Source organism: Homalodisca vitripennis, chromosome 1, assembly GCF_021130785.1.
Source record: "Homalodisca vitripennis isolate AUS2020 chromosome 1, UT_GWSS_2.1, whole genome shotgun sequence".
Taxonomy (NCBI): domain Eukaryota; kingdom Metazoa; phylum Arthropoda; class Insecta; order Hemiptera; family Cicadellidae; genus Homalodisca; species Homalodisca vitripennis.
The window spans coordinates 132,650,652-132,675,557 of record NC_060207.1 but is presented as its reverse complement, the minus strand read 5'-3'; the positions used below and the strand labels follow the sequence as shown (position 1 = coordinate 132,675,557).

Sequence of the window (24,906 nt, the reverse complement as noted above, 5' to 3'; positions counted from 1 at the left end):
TGGGGGGGTTTAATCCCAGTCCCCTTTTTTTTAAAATTTAAAAATTTTTTAACAAACAAAAAATTTATTTTTTATAATGATTTTTATAAAAAAATGTATTAAAATTATTGTTTTTTTAATAAATTTTTAGAAAAAATGTAAAAATTAATTTTTTGATATTTTAATTTTTAAATCTTTTTTGGGTAAAAACCAAAAGAACCATTATTTGAAAAAAAGGGGTTTTTTAAACAAAATAATCAAAAAAATTGTACCAAAGTAAAAAAAATTTAAAACAATAAAAACTTAAAAATTTAAATTATAAAAAAAAAAAAATTTTTATTTAAAAAAGAAAAATGCAATTTTTAAAATTAAGGCCCCCCCAAAATTAAAATTTTTCGAAAACCAAAAATTTTGAAAATGGTTTTCTTTTTTTTTCCTTTAATCTCAGACAATGAATTTTGGAATTGGGTTTGTCGGATCACAGGGGCAGTCTTTTTTAGATAAATATTTCTAAAGATCTTATTTTCTGATAATTGATAATACTAACTACTTTAGAGTAAAAAGACAGATTTTTTTCTAAAAAAAGCTCTTTATAGATTAGCAGTAGATTAAAAGACACTACTAAGTGGAATGTTTAAACAAATTTTTACTTTTGCTGACAACTGTTCCTAACTTCTTTAATTGCTTCAAAATATATTTGAAGAATCATTTCCAAGTAATTAAAAATTCTCTGCTAACAAAACCAAACAATCCAAAAATAAATAAAAATGGATAACAAAAGGAATTCAAATTTCAAGCATTAAAAAGAGGGAGCTTAGTAAACTAGCCAAACAGTCAAACAATCCAAATTTTATAAATTATGTAAAAAAATTATAAAAAAATTTTCAAAAATGTCTGTAATAAATCAAAGCAAATGTATAATTCTAATTTCATAAAAGATTATGAAAATAAAAATAAAGCTGCTTGGCATGTAGTTAAATCTGAGCTTGGATGTAAAAAATCTGTCAACAATTTTCCTGATGTTGTGTTGGATAGTGGTAGGGTTGTTAAAGATGGAAGGGAAATTGCACAATTCTTCAACAAAAAATTTGCAGAATTGGCCAAAGAAATTAAGGCTCGACCTTGCGAACAAGAGGCCCTAAATTTAGCACAAACTGATCTTGAATGTCAATTTTTTAAGTTTAATTTTGGTAATGTGTCATCAGATGATGTTATTAAAGTGATAAAATCATTAAAAAATAAAAAATCATCTGGGTGAGATGAAATACCTCTGGACGTAATGAAAACAATGTATAGTATAGCTGTTCCTTTATCAGTTTTAATTAATCAATCATTCAAAAATTGTAGTTTTCCAAAAAATTTAAAATGGGCTGAATTAAAACCACTCTATAAAAATGGCAAAAACAAAATCCAGATAATTACCGTCCAATTTCAATACTGCCATCATTTTCTAAAGTATTTGAAAAATTAGCACTAAACCAAATTACAAATTTTTTAGAATCTAATTCAATTTTGACTTGTGATCAATTCGGATTTAGGAGGGGTCACAGTACATTAGGGGCCATTAATAAACTTGTAAATGAGGTGTCTTGGGCTTTGGATGGGTCACAGAGAACCATGGGTGTGTTTTGTGATTTGTCCAAGGCTTTTTGATTGTGTGAACCATAATATCCTTTTAACACATTCACGACGTAGGTGATAACTACCTTTGTAATTAAGTGGCGGGTTGATATCGGTAAAATCTGTCAGAAATCCGTATGTTGTTTTTTTGCTTAAATCATTAGACAGCAGTTATAAAATATGTGCAAAACTATCAAAACGTAAATTAAACAATTTTTTGATGAACATATATACATATATGTGCGTGTACCACGTGTGGTACAAGAAGCGCTGAACTGATGAGACATTGATCCACCGCGTTGTGTACCACACGTGGTACATGTGTTGCTTCTAACCTACGTCTAGCTAGACATTTAGCGAGCATCGTTTGGCGCGCTTTTGTTTTTTCTTCTGTCAGTCTGGTTCGTTAATTTGTAGGTTAACGCTGCTAGTGACTGGGTGTATGTTGAATTGAAAGTTATTTTGTTGTGTTTCGTAGTGAAATTGTAATAAAATGGACGAACAAGAGATCGATGATGCTCTTGAAGGCCACAGTGATTGTGAACTTACTGATTTTTTCTGTGTCGGGGAGCGAATACTTACCATCTGAAGCAGATAGTGAGGATTCAAATGCAGACGGTAATGATGAGGAACTTGATGCAAATGAAGTAAGTCATGCATTAAATATCGAAGAAAATGTAATTGTTACTTCAGATGACGTAAGCCTTCAGAATGCATATATTTATATTTTATCACAAAATATACGCGTAGGTGATGAATTAGGTGTAAATATTTATGAAAATAATACAAGATCAGAACTAGAAGAACCTTATCAGCAAAATAATGAAACCGCCAATGGCGATGTGCCCGAAACTGATGATGGACCAAATGGTGAAACTGAAACATGTACCGGTAATGATGACGATGGTAATGAGTGGGATGACATAAAGAGTACTGTCAGACAATTTCCCTATACTGACAATGAAGGGTTAGTGTATGATTTTGACATATCAAATCCTGTAACAGTATTAGAGCAGTTTTTACCAGACGATATTATTAACCTCATTGTAGAAGAAACAAACCGATATGCCCAGCAAGATATTTCAAACAATATCCCCAAACAGAGGTCTTTTATGAGGCAGTGGATTGACTGTACTAGTGGAGAAATAAAACAATTTCTAGGGATTTTGATTGTGATGGGGATGTGCCCTTTGTCTCAAATAAGGTTTTACTGGTCAAATGACACCATGTTTAAAAATGACTTCATAAAACAGGCTATGAAGAGAGAGCGGTTTGAAATGCTTCTTCAATGTCTTCATTTTCATAATAATGAAGAAGCAGTAGGCGAAGAACCCAGGATGAAAAAGCTACAAAAACTGCTGGTCATGTTAAATGATAGATTCAAAGCTGTCAGGATTCCAGGTGAAACTGTAGTTATAGATGAGACCATGGTCCCGTGGAGAGGCAGGCTTAATTTCCGGCAGTACTTGCTGGACAAATCGCACAAATATGATGTAAAAATATACAAGCTTTGTTCTCCTGATGGCTATACCTGCAAGTTCAAAATATACGTAGGTAAAGGTGACATTACATCTGGAAAAGGCCACAAACAAAAAATAATGCTGCATCTTATTCATGATTTCTTAGGCCACGGCCGTTTGCTGTACGCTGATAATTATTACAACAGTGTCGAGTTAGCTGAGGCCTTGCTTAAATGAAAAACTTACCTTTGTGGTACCTTGAGAAAGGATTTGAAGTCTAATCCGAAGACTGTTATAAGCAAGAAATTGAAAAAGGGTGAAGTGTATGCGCAGGAGAACAAACAAGGTGTAAAAGTAATCAGCTGGGTTAACAAAAGGCGAAGTAAACTTGATAAGTACTCGACCTGAGGATGGGGACAACTTATTGCCCAGTAAAAAAACCAATAGAAATAACGAACCAATCATGAAACCTAGCTGTGTTTTAGCTTACAATGATGCCAAAAAGGGCGTAGACGTATCAGACCAAATGAGTTCGTATTATAGCCCATTGAGAAAAACGTCTAAATGGTACAAGAAGGTTGCACTAGAGTTATTGCTGGGTACATGTGTTGTGAACGCCTTTGTGGTATTCAACAGTGTTAGGGAAAAGAAAGCTAAATGGGATATGCTAAAATTCCGATCTGTTTTGGCAAGAAAGCTTGTAGAGGAAAACAGTAACTGTAATCCTGCTTCTAACCAACTCTCAACACCTCCGATTTCAGGTAATCTTAAAAATAACTAGTGTATTTCATTTAAATTATATAATCTGAATCGGTATTGTTTTAGGAAACAGAACAAATAGTTTGCACGTAAATTAGGCCTCAAAGTCTGTACAAACAATTTTAATTATAAGCTTCTTGAACATTTGACTTTAACCATATTTTCAACATTTAATGTGCTGTTTTCAGCAAGACGATTACCTACCCAAAAACACGAATTAGTTAAGAGAGATGGCTTGGCTGAGCAATCAAGAAAACGATGTTTACCTTGCTATGAGTCTCTAGTTGCCTGTCATGGAACAACAGAAGCCAGAAAACGTTGCAAGAGAGTTGCAACTTTCTGCAAAGACTGCACAGATAATCCAGCTATGTGTTTGGACTGTTTCAATAACAAACATTAGACGAAAAATGTCATTTAGATTTAGAGTTTTTTTAATACTTATTTTCATTACTTTATTTAAAACACGAAGTATTTGTTAGGTTAGACTTGTCACTTTCTGCTGATTAAACTCATAACTTATAACGTGAGCAACTTTTTTTATCTACCCGTAATAACTACTCTAAATGTATGAACATATATTAAGTTTAAGAACATAAAGGTTTACAGGTTCATCTTTGCTGATAGGCTTATTAGCTATCACAAAACACGGCAAACAACTATTCAGATACTATATAATTTTTTACACCAATTTTGGGAAAAACGAGTTTGCATTGAATGAAAAATATTATGAGTTTTATAGACGGCGTAGACAGAAATGTAGAACCTTCTAGGCAAACGTTAGTTTCAGAGAGCCATTTGAAAATGCATTGTTCGTGTACCACGGGTGAGAAGATCGCCGTGTACCACACGTGGCGCACGTCGTCGTGAATGTGTTAAAAAAGCTTAAATTGTACAGTTTTTCAAATAGATCAATCCTGTGGATTGAATCTTATTTAGTTAACCGATTTCAAAGAACTGTAATTTTTTAAAATAGTGTAAAATCTAGATCTCGTTGGGAGGAAATTAAAGTTGGCGTTCCTCAAGGGTCTATTTTGGGACCTTTACTTTTTCTTCTGTACGTTAATGATTTACCTAAAAATGTTTCACCAAAAATTATATTATATGCAGATGACACAACCGCAGTTGTTAAAGCAGACTCTCACTTTCAAATGGAAAATAAATTAAATCAAGCTTTTTATGAATTGGCATACTGGTTTAAAGTTAACGGATTGAAATTAAATCAAGAGAAAACTCAACTACTAAATTTTCGAACGGCACAATTAAAGGAGGGCTATAATAAGGATGTGATTTTCCATGGCCAGCAAATAAAATTATGTGATAGTGTAAAATTTTTAGGTATTGATCTGGATATAAACTTTTCTTGGAAAAAATGTATTGAAAATATTATTAGAAGATTGAACTCGGCATTTTATCAAATGCTAGTGTTACGAAATTCAATTAATTTGGAAACTAGAATAATAATTTACTACTCTTTCTTTTTTTTAACAATTCAATATGGTATTGAATTTTAGGGATCATCTTCTGACTTTGATAAAGTTTCCAAAAAAATATTATGAGATTAATGAACTTTTCATCATTTAGAACTTCTTGCAAACCTCTGTTTAAAGAATTAAAAATCTTATCACTTCCAAATTTATACATTCTGAAAACCCTACTAACAGTACAATCAAATTTTGAAAGCTTATGAAGTGATAACTTTGATCATAATTTATTACAATACAAGATTTAAAGCTAATTTTCAATATCCCATACATCGACTGCGTCTGGTAGAAAAAACTCCAATATACACGGCAAAAAAACTATACAATAAGTTACCTCAAAAATATAAACATTTAATAAATTCAAAAACATTTAAAAGCAAACTAACAGATTTTTTGTTGGAAAAAACTATTGTAGTGTTGATGAGTATTTGATGGATCCTGAATAATTGTAAAATTGAGTTTTTAACATAGATTACATTAAATTTGTTACGCTCTCTTGACCTCTTATATGTATGTTTATGTTTATATGTATATGTGAATGGTGATGTGCATATGTATGAATGTATATGTGTATGTATCATTATTACATTAACTTATGACAATGTTACCTGTTTTTATAGCAATGCTATGTATAAACGTTGATGTAACAATAAAGACTGATTCTGATTCTGATACTTTGATGAGATAATTTCACTATGCAATGTGGTATAGGATATTTTGATGAGAACAAGTAGTTCTCTGTTTTCTCACAAAATATCAGCTCTTGTTCAGTTTTAACTTAGTTGTAATAACTGACACCACATACCCATTATTATCAACGTGTGGGAATCAAACAAGTTGATGACGACCAAAAAGATAGGAATGGAACCAGTCAAAAACTGGTCCTTTACATTCAAAAATCTCAAGCTTATGTAGTAAACGTTTGCGATTGACCAAATCAAAGTCCTAGCGCATGTCCAATCGGATGTTTCCTGCTGTCAAAGTCTGAATTAATTTGAGAGATAGTATTAAGCATAGCATCGAAAGTTGATATGCCTAGCTGAAACCAAATTGTACAGGGATTTCAAATCTCACTGAAAGGTAGGGGAGACAACTTTCTTTGATTGTTACCATTGGATTTGTTGTAACATTAAGGTGTCTAAAAATACCAGGTCTTTTCTTTTCTTTCTCTTTTATGTTTCAGATATAATTTTAAATTAACATTTTATAATTTTAGTTAAAAAAAATTAGTTAAATAATTTAGAATTATTGTGATTCAGTCATAAATTTAGCAATGACATTAAACTGTTCCAATCTCCTTTTCTAGGAGGTAATGAAATTCCAAAACAAAAATTGTGTTATACAAGGTATGGTCTTTTAAGTAAGTACAGTTTTGAAATTCTTTCGCTGCCGATCTACGGTTGGTGTCCTGTGTCTGCACAATGTCTACCTTAATCTGTTAGTAAGCCATAGACGCAATTATGGCAAAAGTCGATAGTTTTTACATCAGTTAATGCATATTTTAAATGCCCCCAGTCAATTGGGAATCCCGCCGACTGTGAAATACGAGCTGTTGGTAATGGGTAAAGAAATTTAAAAGATGGCCAAAAAATGTTCATGATGAGAAATGCAGTGGAAATGTACAATGATCACCTATGAAGTGGTGCAGAGAGTTAATGATAAAGCGAAAATGAACAAACAATTCACGATTTCTTCGTTATCAGAAGAGTTTCCACAAGTTTCAAGAAGTGATCCCTATGAGACTATTATTGAGAAATGCGTTGTTTACATGTATGACAATATCCGTCCACATGTGACAAAATTAACTCAAGATCTCATTACAGCATTTTGCTAGGAATAATTTGATAATCCCCCTAACAGCTCAGTTTAGTGCCCATTTGTTACCATTTTTTTTTATCAATCAGAAGAATTTTGAAGGCCAGCACTGCACCGATGCCAATAGCGTTAAAATGATTGCGTTCAGTCGCTGTTAAATCAGATGGCAATCAATCACCTATAACAATAGTATACATAAGATATTTTTAGATATACATGCCTTAATATTGATGACAATTATGTAGAAAAATAAATAAAAGTGTGGGATTTCATATCATAATATTATTGTTACAGAAAGTTTACTTGACTATTTTAAAAATCAGAATAATACTTAATTAAAAACCATGCCTCATATAACAGAACAAGTACCAACTTTATGGAACAGAGTTTGAATTGCCTCAGCTGTGAAAACAAGTGCACACTATGAGCTGGATTGCTCAGATAGCAGGCAGTTTGTTCCTTAGTTACTTTTTTATAATTTATTTTTATTTGCATAGAATTTCTTGTTTTACAAATTTGATGTTTCTGTGTGTACTAGATAGTTCAACAAAACACCTTATAGCATTAAACTTGATATTTGCAATTTACTTAGATGCTAAATGTTTTATAGATTATTTACTTCTGAAAAACTAGATTTTAAAAGATTTTATAAATTTTAAAGTTTAATGTAAATCATGTAAAACAACTTTTATACTGAATTTGTTTGCAATAAAAAACCAACTATATGCAAATAACATGTGTTTTTTCATTGTTTTCTCTTTACTTTAAGTTGTTTCTCATATATGTGAATATTATATAAAAACAATAGTGTATAAGTTTGTTTATATGTGTTTATTTTTTATGTTAGAAAGGTGTATTCTCTAAATTTAGATAGATATGTGATAGAACATTCATTTTTATTGAAAATGTATCTATAGTTTGTCAAATATAATTCAAATGTTCATACAGTAATGTATTTTGTGGACTTAATTAGATTGTTTGGTAAATACAGTTGATATAATATGATGAGTTATGTTGGTTGGACAGGTTCGCCATTCGTCGCACAATGATGCTCGAGTTCAGTCAGTACCTGGAGAACTATCTGTGGCCTAACTAACTATGTGACTGGTCTCGCCTCTCATGAACACATGATGTCCATAGTTGTGATGCTCAATGAGAAGTTCCGGGAGCGTGTACCTGCGTGGGAGGTAATGTGATATCAGTATTCCAGTGTAAGATTTCAACAGTTTTTATTAGCGCCATTTTTTTAATATTAAAAGTCAATAAACAAGAGTTATTGTAATTAAGATTTTTATGCCAGTTGTAATGTATCAAAACGAGATATATTAAATCTTATTAAAACTTTTGTCTGAGTCACTTCTTGAGTGTCAGTCACTTTTTAGAGTATGTTGTTTGTGGAAAACCTCATTAATATTTTTTACACATTAAAAATTTTGTTAAGACCTCAGGTATACAAAAGATACTAATTTTATTAGTGTTTATCAAAACTTATATAAGTCTAATTATACTTTATTTACTATGAAGCAGCATTTATCTTGTTTCCAAAAAATACACTGTTTATAATATCTGAGATAAAAGAAAACATGCAATAACATTCAATTTTGTGTGAACAATTAAACACACAATAAGGTTGTATGATTTTTTTTAAATTTGTTATTTTTAGACTCATGAAGAAATTTGATCATAAACTGGAGATGTAGTTTATAACAATAATTTTTTTAACATTACAAGTTTAAATCATCATTCAAAATTCCTTTACTCTTCTGTCTAATTTTTAAGATATAAATTTTGTAGAAAATGTTAACTGAAAAAAGAATAATATTTTTATGTTTTCTTTTAAATGTCACTTGTATGTACCAATTTAATTATAAAAGACGTACAGAAGTATAATGTATTGGCTGCAAATAATATTGAAGAATTCATTGTGAATAGAGTTAAAACTGTAACATATACTTTTGTATGATCTGAAATGTTTTTCATTAAAACATTAAAAAAAACTACCCTTAATATTAATAAAATTAAATAGAATGTCATTGTAATCAGAAAAAGATGGTTCACTAGACAGACACCATTTGTGTATCAAATTGAACAAGGAGGGGCAAGCAAGTTAAAATTTAGAATCTCCTCCTTTGTTTGGTTTTTAAAGGTGGCATTGTTACCCCTGTTAACTATCATTAAATTATTTGCTAATGATGTATTCATAAAGACACTCATCCCTATGTTTGGTGTCAGTGCTCCACACCAGATAGTGGGTATTGGCGTCACACCTGATGGTGTAATGTTTTTCCTATCCCTTTGCAGTAATGGATGAGGTTGTCAACCTCAACAGGAAACGTCGCGTAACCATCACGTGGGAAGTAGGCAGAGGCCACTACGATCTCTATCCAACCCTCTGCAGCTGTAAAAGACTGTTGACAGACAGATCTCTAGTCTGAGGTAGTGGTGTGACGTTCAGATCATCTGACTAATCTGGCTCAGTCGGTCTTGTCCATTGCCGCAATCCATTTAATTGACCTGGTCAGTTCACAGTTATTAAGCCTTCCAGCTAGAGCGTGTTATACCAGTCATCTTGTGAATGACTGAATGGATTGATCAAGTAAACAAAAGGATCCGCTTGCAAACAAGTGAACAAATAAAGGAAGAAATAACATATTGTACAGTGAATGTATGGATATATAACAATAAATGTATTGTTATATTTAGAAGAAGAAAAGATTAAATTTATTCATTTGACGGGAAAAAGTGTACGAAACGGATTGAACGGTTCTTTTGAAACACTCTGATCTGGATCACTCATTCACGTGACTGACCTGTTTGAATTGAACTAGTCATGACCGAATGACACATCTCTAGTCTGAGGTCTGAAATAGGCTGGACATTTACGTAATTAGCTAACAGAATATATACTCTAGGATTTAGGAAATCTTTGTATTTCAAATAGATCAATTTACACAAGTTAGGAGGGAATCTTGATGCTCATTGATGCTGAACGAAATAAATGATGGACTGAACAAAATGATGGACTGAACAAAATGATTGACTGAACAAAGTGATTGACTGAACAAAATGATTGACTGAACGAGATGAACGACTGAATGATTGACTGAACGAGATGAACGACTGAATGATTTTGGGGACCTATTGTAATGCATAGAATCTATGTTTTAGTTCCATATAATGTGAAGCTATTTTTTCTATGAGTAAGGGTTTCAAAATGAACTTAATTCTAATTTTATAAGTTTTAACAATTCTTAAAAATAATATTTCTGATTTAGAAGGGAAGATCCCATTTATTCAGTTAGCGGAAAAAAGTGCACAAAACATTTGGATTGAACGGGTCTTTTGAAACACTCTGACCCGGATCACTCATTCACCTGACTGACCCGTTTGAATTGAACGAGTCATGACCAAACGACACATTAACAAATGGTGAATGTTCAATAGTAGAGAGAAAGGCATAGTAGTGGTAGATGGAGGTCTTGAAACTTGTGCTTTGTTAGTAGTATGGTGGATGTATTTAAAAACATGTATACTGTCATTACAGTTTGGAATATACTGTAATAAATTTGTAAATAGCAACAGTGAACTGATTGATCACAGATAATTTGTCTTATAGGCCTTCAAGAAGCGACCAGAGAACTTCCCTGGGTTCTTCCAGCAGATGCTGGAGGCATGTCTGGGAGTGGCATCACTACGGGAGAAGACAGCTCTTATTGTTTTTCTTAACCATGCGTTCAACAGCATGGAGGTAGAATTAATCAGAGAGCAAGTCAAGCGGTTGGTGTCACTGTCCATGTGGGTGTCACTACAAGAGGTCAGTATACATCACTAACATTGAACATTTTAGAAACATTACAGATGTTATTCTGCAGTTTTATACTTGTTGAAATATTAATTTGTGAAATATGTATCACAATAAACATAAAATACTAACAGTTACCGTGGGGCTTTACGGGTAATTTTATAGGCTTTGCACTTGTATGAGTACTTCTGGTTCGAGTAATTTATATTTCCAACACCAATGTTGAGTTTGACTTGTTGCAACAATCAAGAAAATATGTCGAAAAGTGTATATTTATTACCATTTTAATTTACTCCGATCTGAGTATTTTTGTGCCATGGTTGATTTGGCCTTGTTTCCTCGATCAAGAAAGTATAATATATATATATACAGGTCCGAGAAGCCTACTTCTATCAAAACACAACTAAGATGGGTTTTATAACAATCTTTAGTTTTGTAGTACAAGATAGATAGTAACTTTGTCTTTGATATCTACATTACAGTACTGACCAAGCACTTTATATTTAATATTTGCTTAAATGTACAGTTAAAAGTATTTTTCCATAAAACTTTTGTTATCTGGATAATACTCTTTGCTCAACAGTGGTTTCAGAAAAAATAGAAATAAGTTTTGCTTTCAAGACTATAAATTTAAAAAATTGAAAATAGTGGTTAAATCAATTAAATCTATGGTTATACCATCATAAAACGTTTACACTGGACAGTTGATTACATTTAACGGGCTCTTTCAAATAATGTAGAATCAAACATTTATTCAACCACAAGATATTCCACAGAAACATAGACAAGTCAATATCATCACAAGTTTATCAAATATATGCAATATAAGCTATAAATATTACTCACATCATGCCATTGTTGTCAAATTGATAAATTCAGTATTGTCAAGAATCAATTTCATTAATGATTCACCAAATGATATAATTAAAGAGCAAATAACAAATCAATAGTTTTTGAATAGTTAATAAATAACAAATAGATAAATAGCCTAAGAAATTAATTGATAAAAAATAAATAAATAACAGTTATTAAAAATCAATGAATAACAAAAATTAAAAACTACTATCAATTAAACATTGACATTTACCCACATTTTGTTAAAAATATACTTATAATTAAGCTTCTTTTTACTACAAAAATCTGACTCAGCCCAACTCTTAAAAAAAAAACTCCTCTACTTTATAAAAAAGATTTTTTAATAAAAGGTTTTTTAAGCAAGCTTTAAACCTATTTTGCCCTAGTTTCTTTACTTTACTGTCAGGTATTTTATTCATTAGGTGGCTTGATATAACTATTTTCACTTATTTGTAGCCTTTTTTGTGGTAAGTTAATTAAGAATGTAGACTTAGTATTATGGGAAGGTATGGAGCTTCTTTTATACAAACCTTATCTAAATTTGATTTTAAATATATAAAGCACTGAAAAATGTACAATGAATACAAAGTAAATATTCCTAAGTCTACAAATATTTGCTTACAATGGGCCAGTCTGTATGATTCAGTATTACCCTTATTGCTTTTTTTGTGCAATTAATATTTCTTGTGACGTAGGAGCTCCTCCCCATATAATCAAACCATAAGCTAAATGTGAGTGAAAAAGGCCAAAGTAAACTTGTCTTAGTCCATCCTGTTCCAACCCACTACACAATCATTTCAAAGCAAAAGTATTTTTACTGAGTTTCGCCTGTAGATCAACTATATGTTTATACCAATTAAGAGTTGGATCTAAGGTTATTCCTAAGAATTTAGGGAGAATGTGTGTGTGTGTGCCTTTTTTTCAAAGTGAACACAGATTTTTTGTGTTCTCTTTATTTTAAACCAATTCATTAGCAGCCAACAGTTTTCAACAAGGACTTTTTTGCTTCCTCAAATACTTGATTACCATTTTTCTGCCTATTCATAACTGTAGTATCATATGTGTAGAGAATTATATCTGCAGGTACATTACTACTTAGGTCATTTACCACGATTACAAAAAGCAAGGGACCTTAAAACGGAACCCTGCGGAACATCACAAGTAACATGAAGAAGAGATGAGGAATTACTATTACTTTTTACATATTGTAGTCTATTTTCTAAGTACGATTGAAAATCTTTAGTGTTAGACCCTTCACAATATAATGTTTGAGCTTTGAAGTTATAAGCTTGGGTGATACACAGTTAAATGGCTTACTGAGGTCACAGAACTTAATTGCTGCAAGGTCCTTCCCCTCAAAACAATATAAAATTCCTTCAATTAGTTTTATAAGTGCATGTGGTAGATAAACCTTACTTATAGCCAAATTGAGTAGCACATATAATGTTATTGACTTCAAAATGTAACATTAATTGTTTACTTATAAATATCTCTAGAATCTTAGAAAAGACAGGAACTATAGTAATAGTATTATTCAGTAATTATTCAGATCATCCTGGTTAGCTTTCTTAAAAATGTAACATTAATTGTTTACTTATAACTATCACTAGAATCTTAGAAAAGACAGGAACTATAGTAATAGTATTATTCAGTAATTATTCAGATCATCCTTGTTAGCTATCTTAAAAATGGGAACAACTTTACTTAGTTTTAAACAGTCAGGGAAAGCTCCTTGTGCTAAATACAAATATATCAATAATGTTAAAGGAGTTAAAATACAATAAATTATTTGTTTTATTAAAACATTGGACACTTTATAATGATCTTTACTATATTTACTTGATGCCTAACTGAGTCAGTAACAAATTTTTCAGCAACATATTTGCTGAATTAATAATATTTGTTTCCTGTAATGAAAATTAAGAGACCAAGATTTTTTACAACTTTCGAGACTAGTGGGGCATAGACTGGAGAGATTTTTTTAAATAAGAAGGCCTATATGTTAACCAGAGACCCTAAGAACGTCCATGTAAATTTTAGTACACCCCATGACAGATAGGTTGTGCATTAAAACTACTGTAATTTTGCCGTATGATATTTTATGCCGTATTAATATTGTATTTATTTTCTCACAAATATTAAGTATTTTATTTGGTATTGTAATGCATTGAAAAATTTATTTGTAGCTTTTAATAGGAATATTTGTTGTGGGACCATCAGGGTCAAAATGCGGTTGTGGTTAAAATGTACATCTGTATGTGGATTTAAGAATTAATTAACTGTGACCAAATGAGTGGACTAATTTCTGTAGAATTGAGCCTCCAGGTGTAGGTCTTGCAATTGGATGTGTTTTTCATGTTTCAATATTTTTCTTAGGGGTTTATTGCAAAAAATGTGTTTTTGTAAAGAAAGAGATATTTTCTTAAACCAATTTTAGTTCACATAATGTAGCTATGGTGGGAAGGGTTGATTCAATGTGAATGTGAAATCTGAAGTCATGTTTGTCTGATGACATAACAAAAGTCGACGATGAAGAATCTCAGAACGAACTCTTTGCAATGTTATGACAAGAGACAACTAGGCTACAAAATATAAAAATAGAGTGCGTGTGGTGAGACAATGAGGAATACCTCTTACACCTAGATACACTATATTTTTATATTTTGTAGTCTAAATGTCTGTGATGTCAAAACGTTGTAAAGAGTGTGTTTTGAGCTTTTTCGTCACTTGACTCTTTTATATGTCGTTAGATGAACATGACTCCAAATCCTATGAGTCAAATCTGTGACGTCGGATTCCAGACGACACATCCTGACGACACAACATTCATCAATACAAAACATAATCTTAATAATCTCATAACAGAGCAAGAACATTATGAAGATAGCTCTTGAGTGGTTTCATTCAAACTATTTATTAGTAAACAAGAACAAGACTGAAAAAATGGTATTTTCTCTAAATAGAGAGAATATGGTATTTTCTCATATATCATAATTTTAGGCTGGTAAAGTTACTTGGTGTATATTTTGATAGTACAAACTGTTGTATAAAAAATTGCTATCCTTGCATTGTTCGTTTCATGTTTGATTTCACTTCTTATTATAAGTTATTTTAGAGATTTTTAGTTATACAATGTAAAGATGCAACTTGTTCTTCAATTCAATGCAAATTCTTCATGAATACACGCAGACACTCTGTGATCCTATTGTCTCAAGCTTCTTCACTCAACTGACAAGAGACAGACATCTCCAATGCTAAAAAGAATTTTTCGAGTTTCCATCCCATCTGAGACGTTCACAACCTAACAACTTGAGGGAGGAACAGCCATGCCTAACAAACGTCGGACGAATTACGACTTTGGCAATTTCTCTAATAACTTAGTAATTTGGAATTTTGGACTTATGCAAGTATATATGTACTGTTCACTTTGCCAAAATGTGTTGATGTTGCTCTAGCATACGTAGCTTATTCCAAAAGTTTCCTTTTTGTACTGAAATTCTTTTCTACGCTGCATGCTGGAGAAGGAGGTGGTTTATTGGCTATTTCCTGCAATTTTAACCTAATTACATTTAAAACACACAAACCAATACTTAAAACTTTTATTTTTGTGAGGCCTTTCGATAGCAAGGCTTATTTCTAATGTTTACTAAAAGTTGGTTCTTATTGGGAAATAAGTACGAAATACATACATAAAATACCAATATACAATAAAATAATGCTTACAATAAACATACTTAGTTTACTCACTGTACCTACTGTTTAATGTTAGGTTCATCACCAATACTAACTCTATTACCATAAATTGTGCTACATCTGTGATCTGTGGGGTTTTTTTAGGATCTTTTTGGTTCAAACATGCACCTACTGCTTTCTGTTTAGTAGCTTTAGTAAGGTTCTATGTATGTGTAATAAAGTTTATATTTTTCTAAAACTAAAAAAAATTTGACATTAATCACTATTTTTATATTTCTGTTAATAACTTATTTCTCACAGTAACTTTATTTCATATGTTCCTACCCCAAATATTTAAATTTTTTATTACCTACTTAAAATGGTAATATTATACAGGGTGGTTATAAATTATTGTACACATTTTCAAAAAACGTTTCTAAAAGAACTTGGGGCATCATAAACAATAAAAACAAATGCATACAAACAAAATCAAAATTAAAGTTGGGGATAGGCTTGTGGAGGATGAGACTGAGATTGCCAGTCGGTTTAACGAGTTCTTCGCATCCGTTGCTGACGAGCAAGGTCCTCGGCCATCTGACCCTAAAGTACGCCCCTCGCGAAGGCAAAGCCCAGCAGCATCAATGGTGTTGGCGCCTGTTGTTGAGGATGAGCTTCACCTAATTATCCAGCAGCTCCCAGCCAAAAAGTCAAACGACCTTAATCTGATGTCCCATGGCTCATTAAAAAATGCTGCAAGCATTTAGTGAGACCCTTAACTGAATTAGTAAATTATTCATTCCAAACAGGAGTGTTCCCCTCTCTCCTCAAAATTGCAAAAGTGGATCCAATTTTTAAAGAAAGACGATCCAGCCTCTATAAATAACTACCGGCCTGTCTCAATTTTGCCAGTATTCAGCAAAATTTTTGAAAAGCTTTTTCTTATAAGAATGCTTCACTTTTTGGACAAATACAATCAGCTCTCAAATGAACAGTTTGGGTTCAGAAAGGGTAAATCGACAACCAACGCAGTCGTTGGTCTTGTCGATATGATTGTAGAGGGGATTGAATGTCGGAACCACACAATGAGTGTGTTCCTGGATCTGTCCCAAAGCATTCGACTGCGTTGACCACAATATACTGCTCGACAAACTTGAGTCCCACGGCATTCGAGGCGTGCCTTTTAAATGGCTTAGCTCATTTCTAAGCCACAGATCCCAAGTTGTCCAGATATCAAATAAATCATCCAAACCAATAGACCTTACATATGGAGTTCCCCAGGGGTCTATCCTCAGTCCTGTGCTTTTCCTGCTTTATGTCAACGACATAAAATCATCGCTTCTGCATGGAAGAACAGTGCAGTTTGCAGATGATACGACTCTTTTTTTCAATGCAAGATCAGCGAAGTTTTGGAACAACAGGCTTTTGTTGATATCAACAACTGTGTCCAATACTTCAACAGCCTCAACCTCACAATAAACTCTTCAAAAACCAACGTTTTAAATTTTTCTTTGCGCACTGCGGGCAACCTGTGCGGACCTGCCATCTTGATGCTGACTCCATACTGGACGAAGTCTACTCTTCAAAATTCCTTGGAATGTACCTTGATCGAGGACTGACATGGAATGTGCACATTGATCATGTTTGCGCCAAAATCTGCTCAGGCATCTTTGTTCTGAGGTCTTTAGCAAAATACTGCCCGAGTCATGTACTGACTACGGCGTCCGTATTATGGCTTGATATACCCCCACCTGGCCTATGGAGTGATCCTTTGGGGAGCTTGCGCTAACACTCAGTTCCAAAGAGTTTTCAGACTCCAAAAAAAAGCAATTCGAATCATCGCTAAAATCAAATTCAGAGAGTCGTGCAGGCAAGTTTTTCAAGAAATTGCAGCTGTCGACTCTGCCATGTCTCTACATATTGGAAACAACTATGTTTTGTGTGAATAAATGTACCTTAACCAGAGGACAAGACATACACATGTATGAGACACGTGGCAGAGCAAACTACCGAACTGGTAGAACACAGAACGGTGGTTTATGAACGCCTGCCTTCACAAGTGGGTGTTCAATTCCTCAACAGACTGCCCAATCCAATCAAAGATGCTTCCAACGCCAAAGGCGTTTAAGACTCGCCTAAAACGCTTCTTGGTGTCTCAAGCGTTTTATAATGCAGGTGAGTTTTTGGCTTTCAAAACTGGGAGGCCGCCCAATTTGAAGAATGACACCGCTGTTCGAAGTGGGTTGCATTGGCGATGAATGAAAGAGGTGTGACTTTAAACATTTGTATGTCTGTATGTGTATTATAATATGAATGACTGAAATTTTAGGATATTATTATTAATTGACGTTTGCCATACAATGTATTATTGTCTCAGCAATAAAACAGATTTGATTTGATTTGATTTGACATTTTAAGATTGAATAAATAAATAACCAATCAACTTAAAAACATGGGAATTGTTTTATTAAATTGTAAATTTAAAACAGTGTTATATACTGACTGAAAATTAATAATTGTACACATTACAATAATTATAAAAAGTAGTTATAAAAAGAAAGTAAAAATGTCACTTAAACTGTGGGTGTAAGGTATGATTCTTCTTAATGACTTGTGTTGTGACATAGTCAGCTGGTCAACAATGGATCTTTCCACACCAGCTGTTAATTACAGTTGACTAAACAAACACTAAACTAACCTCAGTATCAAAATGGCTAGTGTGCAAGAAAAAGCAAGGTGTGTTCTTTGGTTTCATGAAAGCAGATCTGTAATAACTGTTCAAAGAAGGTTTCGTTTAGAGTATGGCCACAATCCTCCGAGTAACAATTCTATAAAACGCTGGTATAGGCAGTTTGAACAGACGGGAAGTGTCCAACATAGAAAAGGTGCTGGTAGACCTCCAGTTTCTGAAGCTATTGTTGATCAAGTAAGAGAATTGTTTACGAGGAGTTTAGGAGGTAAGTCTACTCGGCGTGTAAGTTTGGAATTAGGATTACCTCGATCAACAGTCTTAAAACATTTTGCACAAACACCTTAAGCTCCATCCATACAAAATTCAGTTATTACATGAACTAAAACCTAACGATAAACCTCGACGCTACGATTTTGCTGTTAGATTACTTGACCTCAAAGAACAAACAATAAACATTGGAGAAAGCAATTTCTTGAAAAAAGTAATTTTTTCTGATGAAGCAACCTTTCATGTTTCTGGTAAGGTGAATAGACACAATTGTAGGATTTGGGGTACTGAAAATCCTCATAATGTTCGAGAACAAGAAAGAGACAGCCCTAAAATAAACGTTTGGTGTGCATTGGCTATAGATGAAGTGATAGGACCCTTTTTCTTCGCAGAACCGACAGTCACTAAAGAGTTATACCTCGACATGCTTGAACTTTTTGCAATACCACAAATTGAGCATAGACAACCAAATGTTTACTGGCAGCAAGATGGTGCCCCTCCACACTGGGGTAAGATAGTAAGTGACTACCTAAATGACACGTTTCCTGGTCGTTGGATGGGACGGGATGGTCCAATTCCTTGGCCTCCACGTTCCCCAGACATTACACCCTTAGACTTTTTTTTGTGGGGCTATGTCAAGGACAGAGTCTTTGCCAAAAAAGTTCAAGATATTGAGGAACTCAAGAATAGAGTTCGAGAGGTTATTGGAAGCATAACTCCAGCAATGCTCAGAAACACATGGTGTGAGGTTGAATTTAAACTACAAACTTTGCGTGCAAACCTCGGAGAGCACGTGGAATTAGTTTAGTTTCCTTGTAAAAGTATGAGTAACAGAAATCTTTTTGTCCTTCATTGGTAATAAAACTGTTTTAAATTTGCTATTTAATAAAACAATTTCCATGTTTTTAAGTTGATTGGTTCTTTATTTATTCAATCTTAAAATATGTACAATAATTTATAACCACCCTATACTTTGTTTCATTCTGGGAAAAATAAAGTAAAAAATATATATTCAAGTTAATTTTAATTCCTGTCTCAACATGAACTGCTAAAGCCTAATTTTGCAATACGTCTTACAGCTTTTTCTAGTAACTATCAAGAAACACAATTTTTAAGTATGTTAATACCATAGGAAATATGTTTATATTAATCTATATTATGCGGTATAACACATATAAGACCTAACATAATCATTATTTTTAGAGGTTTAAAGCAAGGTCTATTGAAAACTTTAGCTAAAATGCACTTTGTAAATTAATTTTTTGTTATCATCAGTAATTTTTTTTTCGATGAGTTAGTTATTGTGTAATATAGGTGTTGACAATGTGTTATTGTATTGTAGGGTAGGAGAGAACAGGAGCTCAAAAAGGCGCCCAAGTGGAGGAAGTTCTGGATGAAAATCAACAAACGAGACTCTCCTGAGACAAAGCAGAAGTTGGAGTGGGAACGCAAATTTTTGCATCGGCTCATGCTGAATTTTATTGATACTTTGGAAGCCATCCCTTCTAAAGGTGATACAAGTTCTTAATGGTTTGAGAATCATTTTAATTTTAATCTAATAATTGGAGTTAGGTGTTTTTGATTTAGATATTATAATTGGCTCAAATATGAAAATTAAAATATAAACGAAATTAAAATGTACACAAAAGTGAAGTAGAGTGTGCAGCAAAAATTATCATGTCTTTTTTAATTTCGATTTTTGTATATCTATTTTTCTTCCAAAAATAGTAACACATCATGCACTATTATTCACAGAATTTCAATTGATACAGTTAAACTAGTCTAAAAACAAGTAATTTAATGCATAGGTAATTAATTATATAAAATGTTAAATACTTGTACATTGTGAAGTATAGTCAAATATGGGGAGAGATATATACCTTTGCTTTAAACTTTAATGACAAAATATTAATTGGTAGTGTTTTACTATCTTTGATTACAACACAAATGAAATTTTTACTGGTATCTAGAATTGTGGATTTTTGGATTTTCCATGACAAAAAAATGATAGTCCAGTTATCTAAATTGAAGTTGTTTAAGGGAAATAAAACATTTTATCTTCTAAACTCAAGTTATAATGAGCATGCATCATGTTAGGGCATTTAGGCATAAAATTCTCATCAGTTCTAAGGAGTTAACTAACTATTCTTTCTTAATACAAGGCTTTATTTTAACTTAATTCTGAATTCGTATCAGAAAATATAATTACTTGGTTTAATGTGATACATCCGTCAATTACATTTTTGCAATTTACAAGATTTTTATGTAAAATAATACCCAAGTATGATAATATATAAATTTAAATAATATATCTATATAAAAGGAAATACATTTTTTTCTGTAAAAATGTGCACAGTTTATTTTTATTTTAAATAGACCTACAAAATAAAAGGTTGTAAATTAAAATAAAAATTAGAATCAAACATGTAAGATTTGATAGACTTTTACTGTAACAATAAAAATACATAGAAAAACACATAAAACAAGTAAAATAAATTAATAACATTAGAGAAAAACAATGTAAAGACATAAAACCAAGACAATAACAAACATAAAGATCAAACAATAGATCAGCTAGCATGGCACTTACTTTATTTTGTTCCAACGATTGCGATCTTGTTTGTACAATTTGAACAATTATTCTATGATATGTAATGGTGAAGAATTATGCAATATAAAAGGCTTGGTCAGCTTTTTAGTTAAAATTATGAATTGGTTATCATATAATGTTTTAGTAAAGTAAAACGTGTTTGTAGAAACATTATGTATACTAACTAATGTTATGGTTTTCCTGATCAAAACAAGTCAAAAAATTGCTAGCAATTAAGTCTTGAAATATTTCATTCTCGTTGTGGAGAGCTATCTTCAATCAACAAATGTTGGACCTAAACTCCTTGTTGGATTTAGGAAACCTTGATGACATTCATGACAACTGCCAAATAAGTTTTAAGAATTTTTGTATTGTCTGAAAAGTAGTAACAAGAGTTATATAGCAGCCTAAGGGACTGGACAGCAGAGGGCTATGGGTGAGTGGATATTCCAGTGTTAAGGAGGGCTTTTATAGACTTAATATCACATTATAAAATAAGATCTTTAACTTGAAAATTATTTCTTTTACTCATAATTTTTCTCTTTTATTCATCCAGAATTTTCTCTATGTCTAGGTGAGGTGAGTGGGGAGACTATCCAGTATTGCGAGAGATTCTTGGAGCTAATGATCGACCTGGAAGCACTGCTGCCAACCCGCCGGTTCTTCAATACAGTATTGGATGACTGTCATTTGGTGGTTCGCTGTTACCTAGCAGCTCTGCCTCATCGTGACGACGGCAACCTGTTTGCACAGGTCAGTCTTTGCACGCTATGTCATCTTGTATTGCAGTCTAATATAAAAATGTATAGTAATTGTTTATTTTGATTAATTAATAACTTGACAATAACCCAAAAGCTAGACAGGATTTTAAAAGCGTATAACCTAGTTTTACTTGTAATATGTTAAGAAATTTCCCCTAAGAAAGAAAATGATCGTCAGTTCTAGCTTAGGTGAAGTTCAAAATGCAAGTTTATTAGAAGTGTTAAAAATGCCAGTCAAATAGGTATTTTTACCTCTATCACTGTAAGACAGGTGTCACCAAATGGTGGACCGTGGTCCGGATCCAAACTGCCAACCAATTTTGTGCGGACCTTGTGTTACCAATTCCAAAATATTGTACATATGTAATTTGAGTACATTATTTGATTTGTCCCATGCTTTGTTTTTCCTACCGTTGTTGATTCGCCAAGGGATCGGCACGGGTCACAAGATCGTCAGTCATCGCGATTCCGATCCCGCTGACAGCACCTGTCCGCGCCTTAAGTCAGTCAGTGTTTTGTTTTTATGTTGAGTGACGGATGATAATGCGCTAAATACGTTTGCCTGGCTACAATACGAGTACCTGTTATTTTTATAATGGAACCAAAAAAAAATAAAGGTGGAATTTGTAAATAGAGAGTTTTTTTTTTACCAGAATGGACCGATTTGTATTGTTTCACACTGCCACGTCGAGTTGAAGCAGTAGTGATGTGCTTCATTTGTCAACAAAAAGTTGTGTTAGTTTAAAGTTGGAATATAAAACAACATTGAAATACCAAACACAAATCATTTGCTGATAATTTTTCTACTTGTGTAAATCTAAAATTGCGATTTTATTGTCAAGCTACATATTTTCCACTTAAATCATGAATCGTTCAACAACTGAGCAGGAGAAATGTGATGCGGCTACTTTATGTACTTCTTGGGCTCATGCTAAGCATAGGAAGCCATTCACCGATGCTGACATAGTTAAGGAATGCATGTTCAAAGCAGACAATGTTTTGTTGATAACAGAAAAGATTCCAGAAAAGAAAAGATTGCAAGTACTCACTTAAGAAACACACACGTTTAGCCAGAAGAAAATCATTGTGATGTGAAAGGGTAGTTAAATAATTCAGACTATAATGCCTTGGCTATGGATGAATCATGTGACATTAACCGGCACAACTGTTTATATTTATATGTTTCTTGGATCAAATGAGAGAAATTTTTGTTGAGGAGCTATTGGTTATTTTGCCTTTAATAAGAAGAATCCAGGAGAAGATATGACCGAAGCGATGATGGGTTATTTCATTAAATACAAGTTAGTTTAAAAAAATCTGTTTATCAGTAACTATCGACGGTGCATCAGTGATGGTTGGGTCCAAAAAAAGACTAGTTCACCTATTGAGAACCAATGCAAAATGTAATGAAAATTTGATTTCCTACCACTGTATTATTCATCAAACAGTCCTTTTCTGCAAACTCAATCCTAATCTTGAGAGTATAATACAAAAAAGTGAAGAAAATAATAAACTCTTTGTGCGAAATCAGCACTGAAACATTGTGAATAGAACAGATTTCTTGAAGAAGTGGACCCTTAATATGATGATCTATTTTTGCATAATAACGTGAGATGACTGAACAAAGGATGTGTTTTACAATGATTCTTTACCATTTTAGAATTATGCAACCTCTAGACATATTTGTGGACGGTTGCAATGACCTTTGCAACAGACTTATCCTCATATAGCTTGATAATGCATCGTTCCTCTTAGGTCAATGTCGCTTCTGCTTCCTCCATGCTTTCATAGTAGTCTATATTTCATACCTCTGTCGGTTTTAGGACTGGCATACCCCTTCTGCTGGGAGGATACCAGTTACACCACTGTCCCAATGTCTTTCTTATTTTATGGGGTATGACAATTACTGTAAAAACAGAATTAGTCTGAACTGTGTATTTACTCGCCACTTTTTATAAAAGACTGTTACTCACCATCTATGTCTATGTATCACCGTATGTGAATTTACAATAATTGTTTAAAGCAGTGTTGCTAAATCTTAGTGTGTCAGCCTTATGAGCAAATCTGCCATATTAGTCTTAATTTCTTCTACAGATTGTATAAACACTTTAATTCAGGGAACAGGTAGGGGGAGTCACGTGGTGTGAAATCTGGTGAATGCGGTAAATGTTCAAACACAGGAATCCCCGTGTCAACTAAGAATTGCTTCACAGAAAACGTGTTTTGGTGCAGAATCCATAATTTTCTGTTTAACAGATCTGGTCTTTATTTCTTTTTTCCTCTTATTGACTGGCAGCAGTGATTAAGCTGCATAACAAGCTGTGAAAATATGACGCTGTTGAGAAAAGATCTTGCAAAACTGTGACGAAAGCGAGAAGGAACAACTAACCGCGAAAAGTATCTTGAATTTTGAAAATAAGTTTACAACAATACAAATATTGTTTTTCAATGATACTAAGATTATATATTTTCTCATTACATTTAATTTCATATATATGTTCTCGGATATATATACTTGGATTTAAATGAATAGATACTTTAGTTTAAACGTTCACCACAAACTAACTAATAGAGCTAAAATTATGAGAGTTAAATTAAACTTTAGCTTGTTTATTTCTGCTTCCAGATGTATAAAGGAAATTATTTATTAACAATAACCAAGTTTTGTGTCTGTAACAATGAAAGAAGGTACCGGTTTTGGCGCTTTACTACTAAACTACAATTTTGAAAGTTAGATTGTTCATTGTTAAACCTGCCATTGGAGGCCCTAAGCTTGTATAAAAAAGCTGATGGTAAATGGTCCAATATATTAAAACAATATATATAATTTACTACAGTTTCCTCTTCCATTAAAGGGCGGGATCGTTGCAACATCGGTCCGATGGTTCTCGCATTCCGAGCAGGTGCCAGCCGGGGCAAATGTACTAAATCTGTTTAATTAATTTAAAGTGGTGTTAAAAACTATTTGTGTTTACAAAAATAAATTGCTTTTAAAACAAAAAAAATTACCATAAGCTCAATAGCGTGACCAATGCCGATTTTTTTTTAACTGAACCCAACAGAATAAAAGTTAAAATGGTTTGCAACAACTGATTCGACAACAACTTTTATCCGTATAATTAAAAAATTCTAAAATTAGAATCTCTAAGTTAGCAG

At 32.7% G+C, this 24,906-nt stretch overlaps 1 protein-coding gene across 1 annotated transcript; it reads left to right on the top strand.

The window, feature by feature from the left end:
- The first annotated feature begins 2,114 nt into the window (after positions 1-2,114).
- Positions 2,115-23,193, top strand: LOC124353225 (RNA helicase aquarius). The gene is given in 7 exon segments (XM_046803131.1): positions 2,115-2,246; positions 2,415-2,566; positions 8,141-8,207; positions 8,209-8,301; positions 10,731-10,928; positions 19,742-19,910; positions 21,564-23,193. Coding segments are annotated over 7 exon segments (1,062 nt in total). The 3' UTR covers positions 21,815-23,193.
- The last annotated feature ends 1,713 nt before the right edge of the window (positions 23,194-24,906 follow it).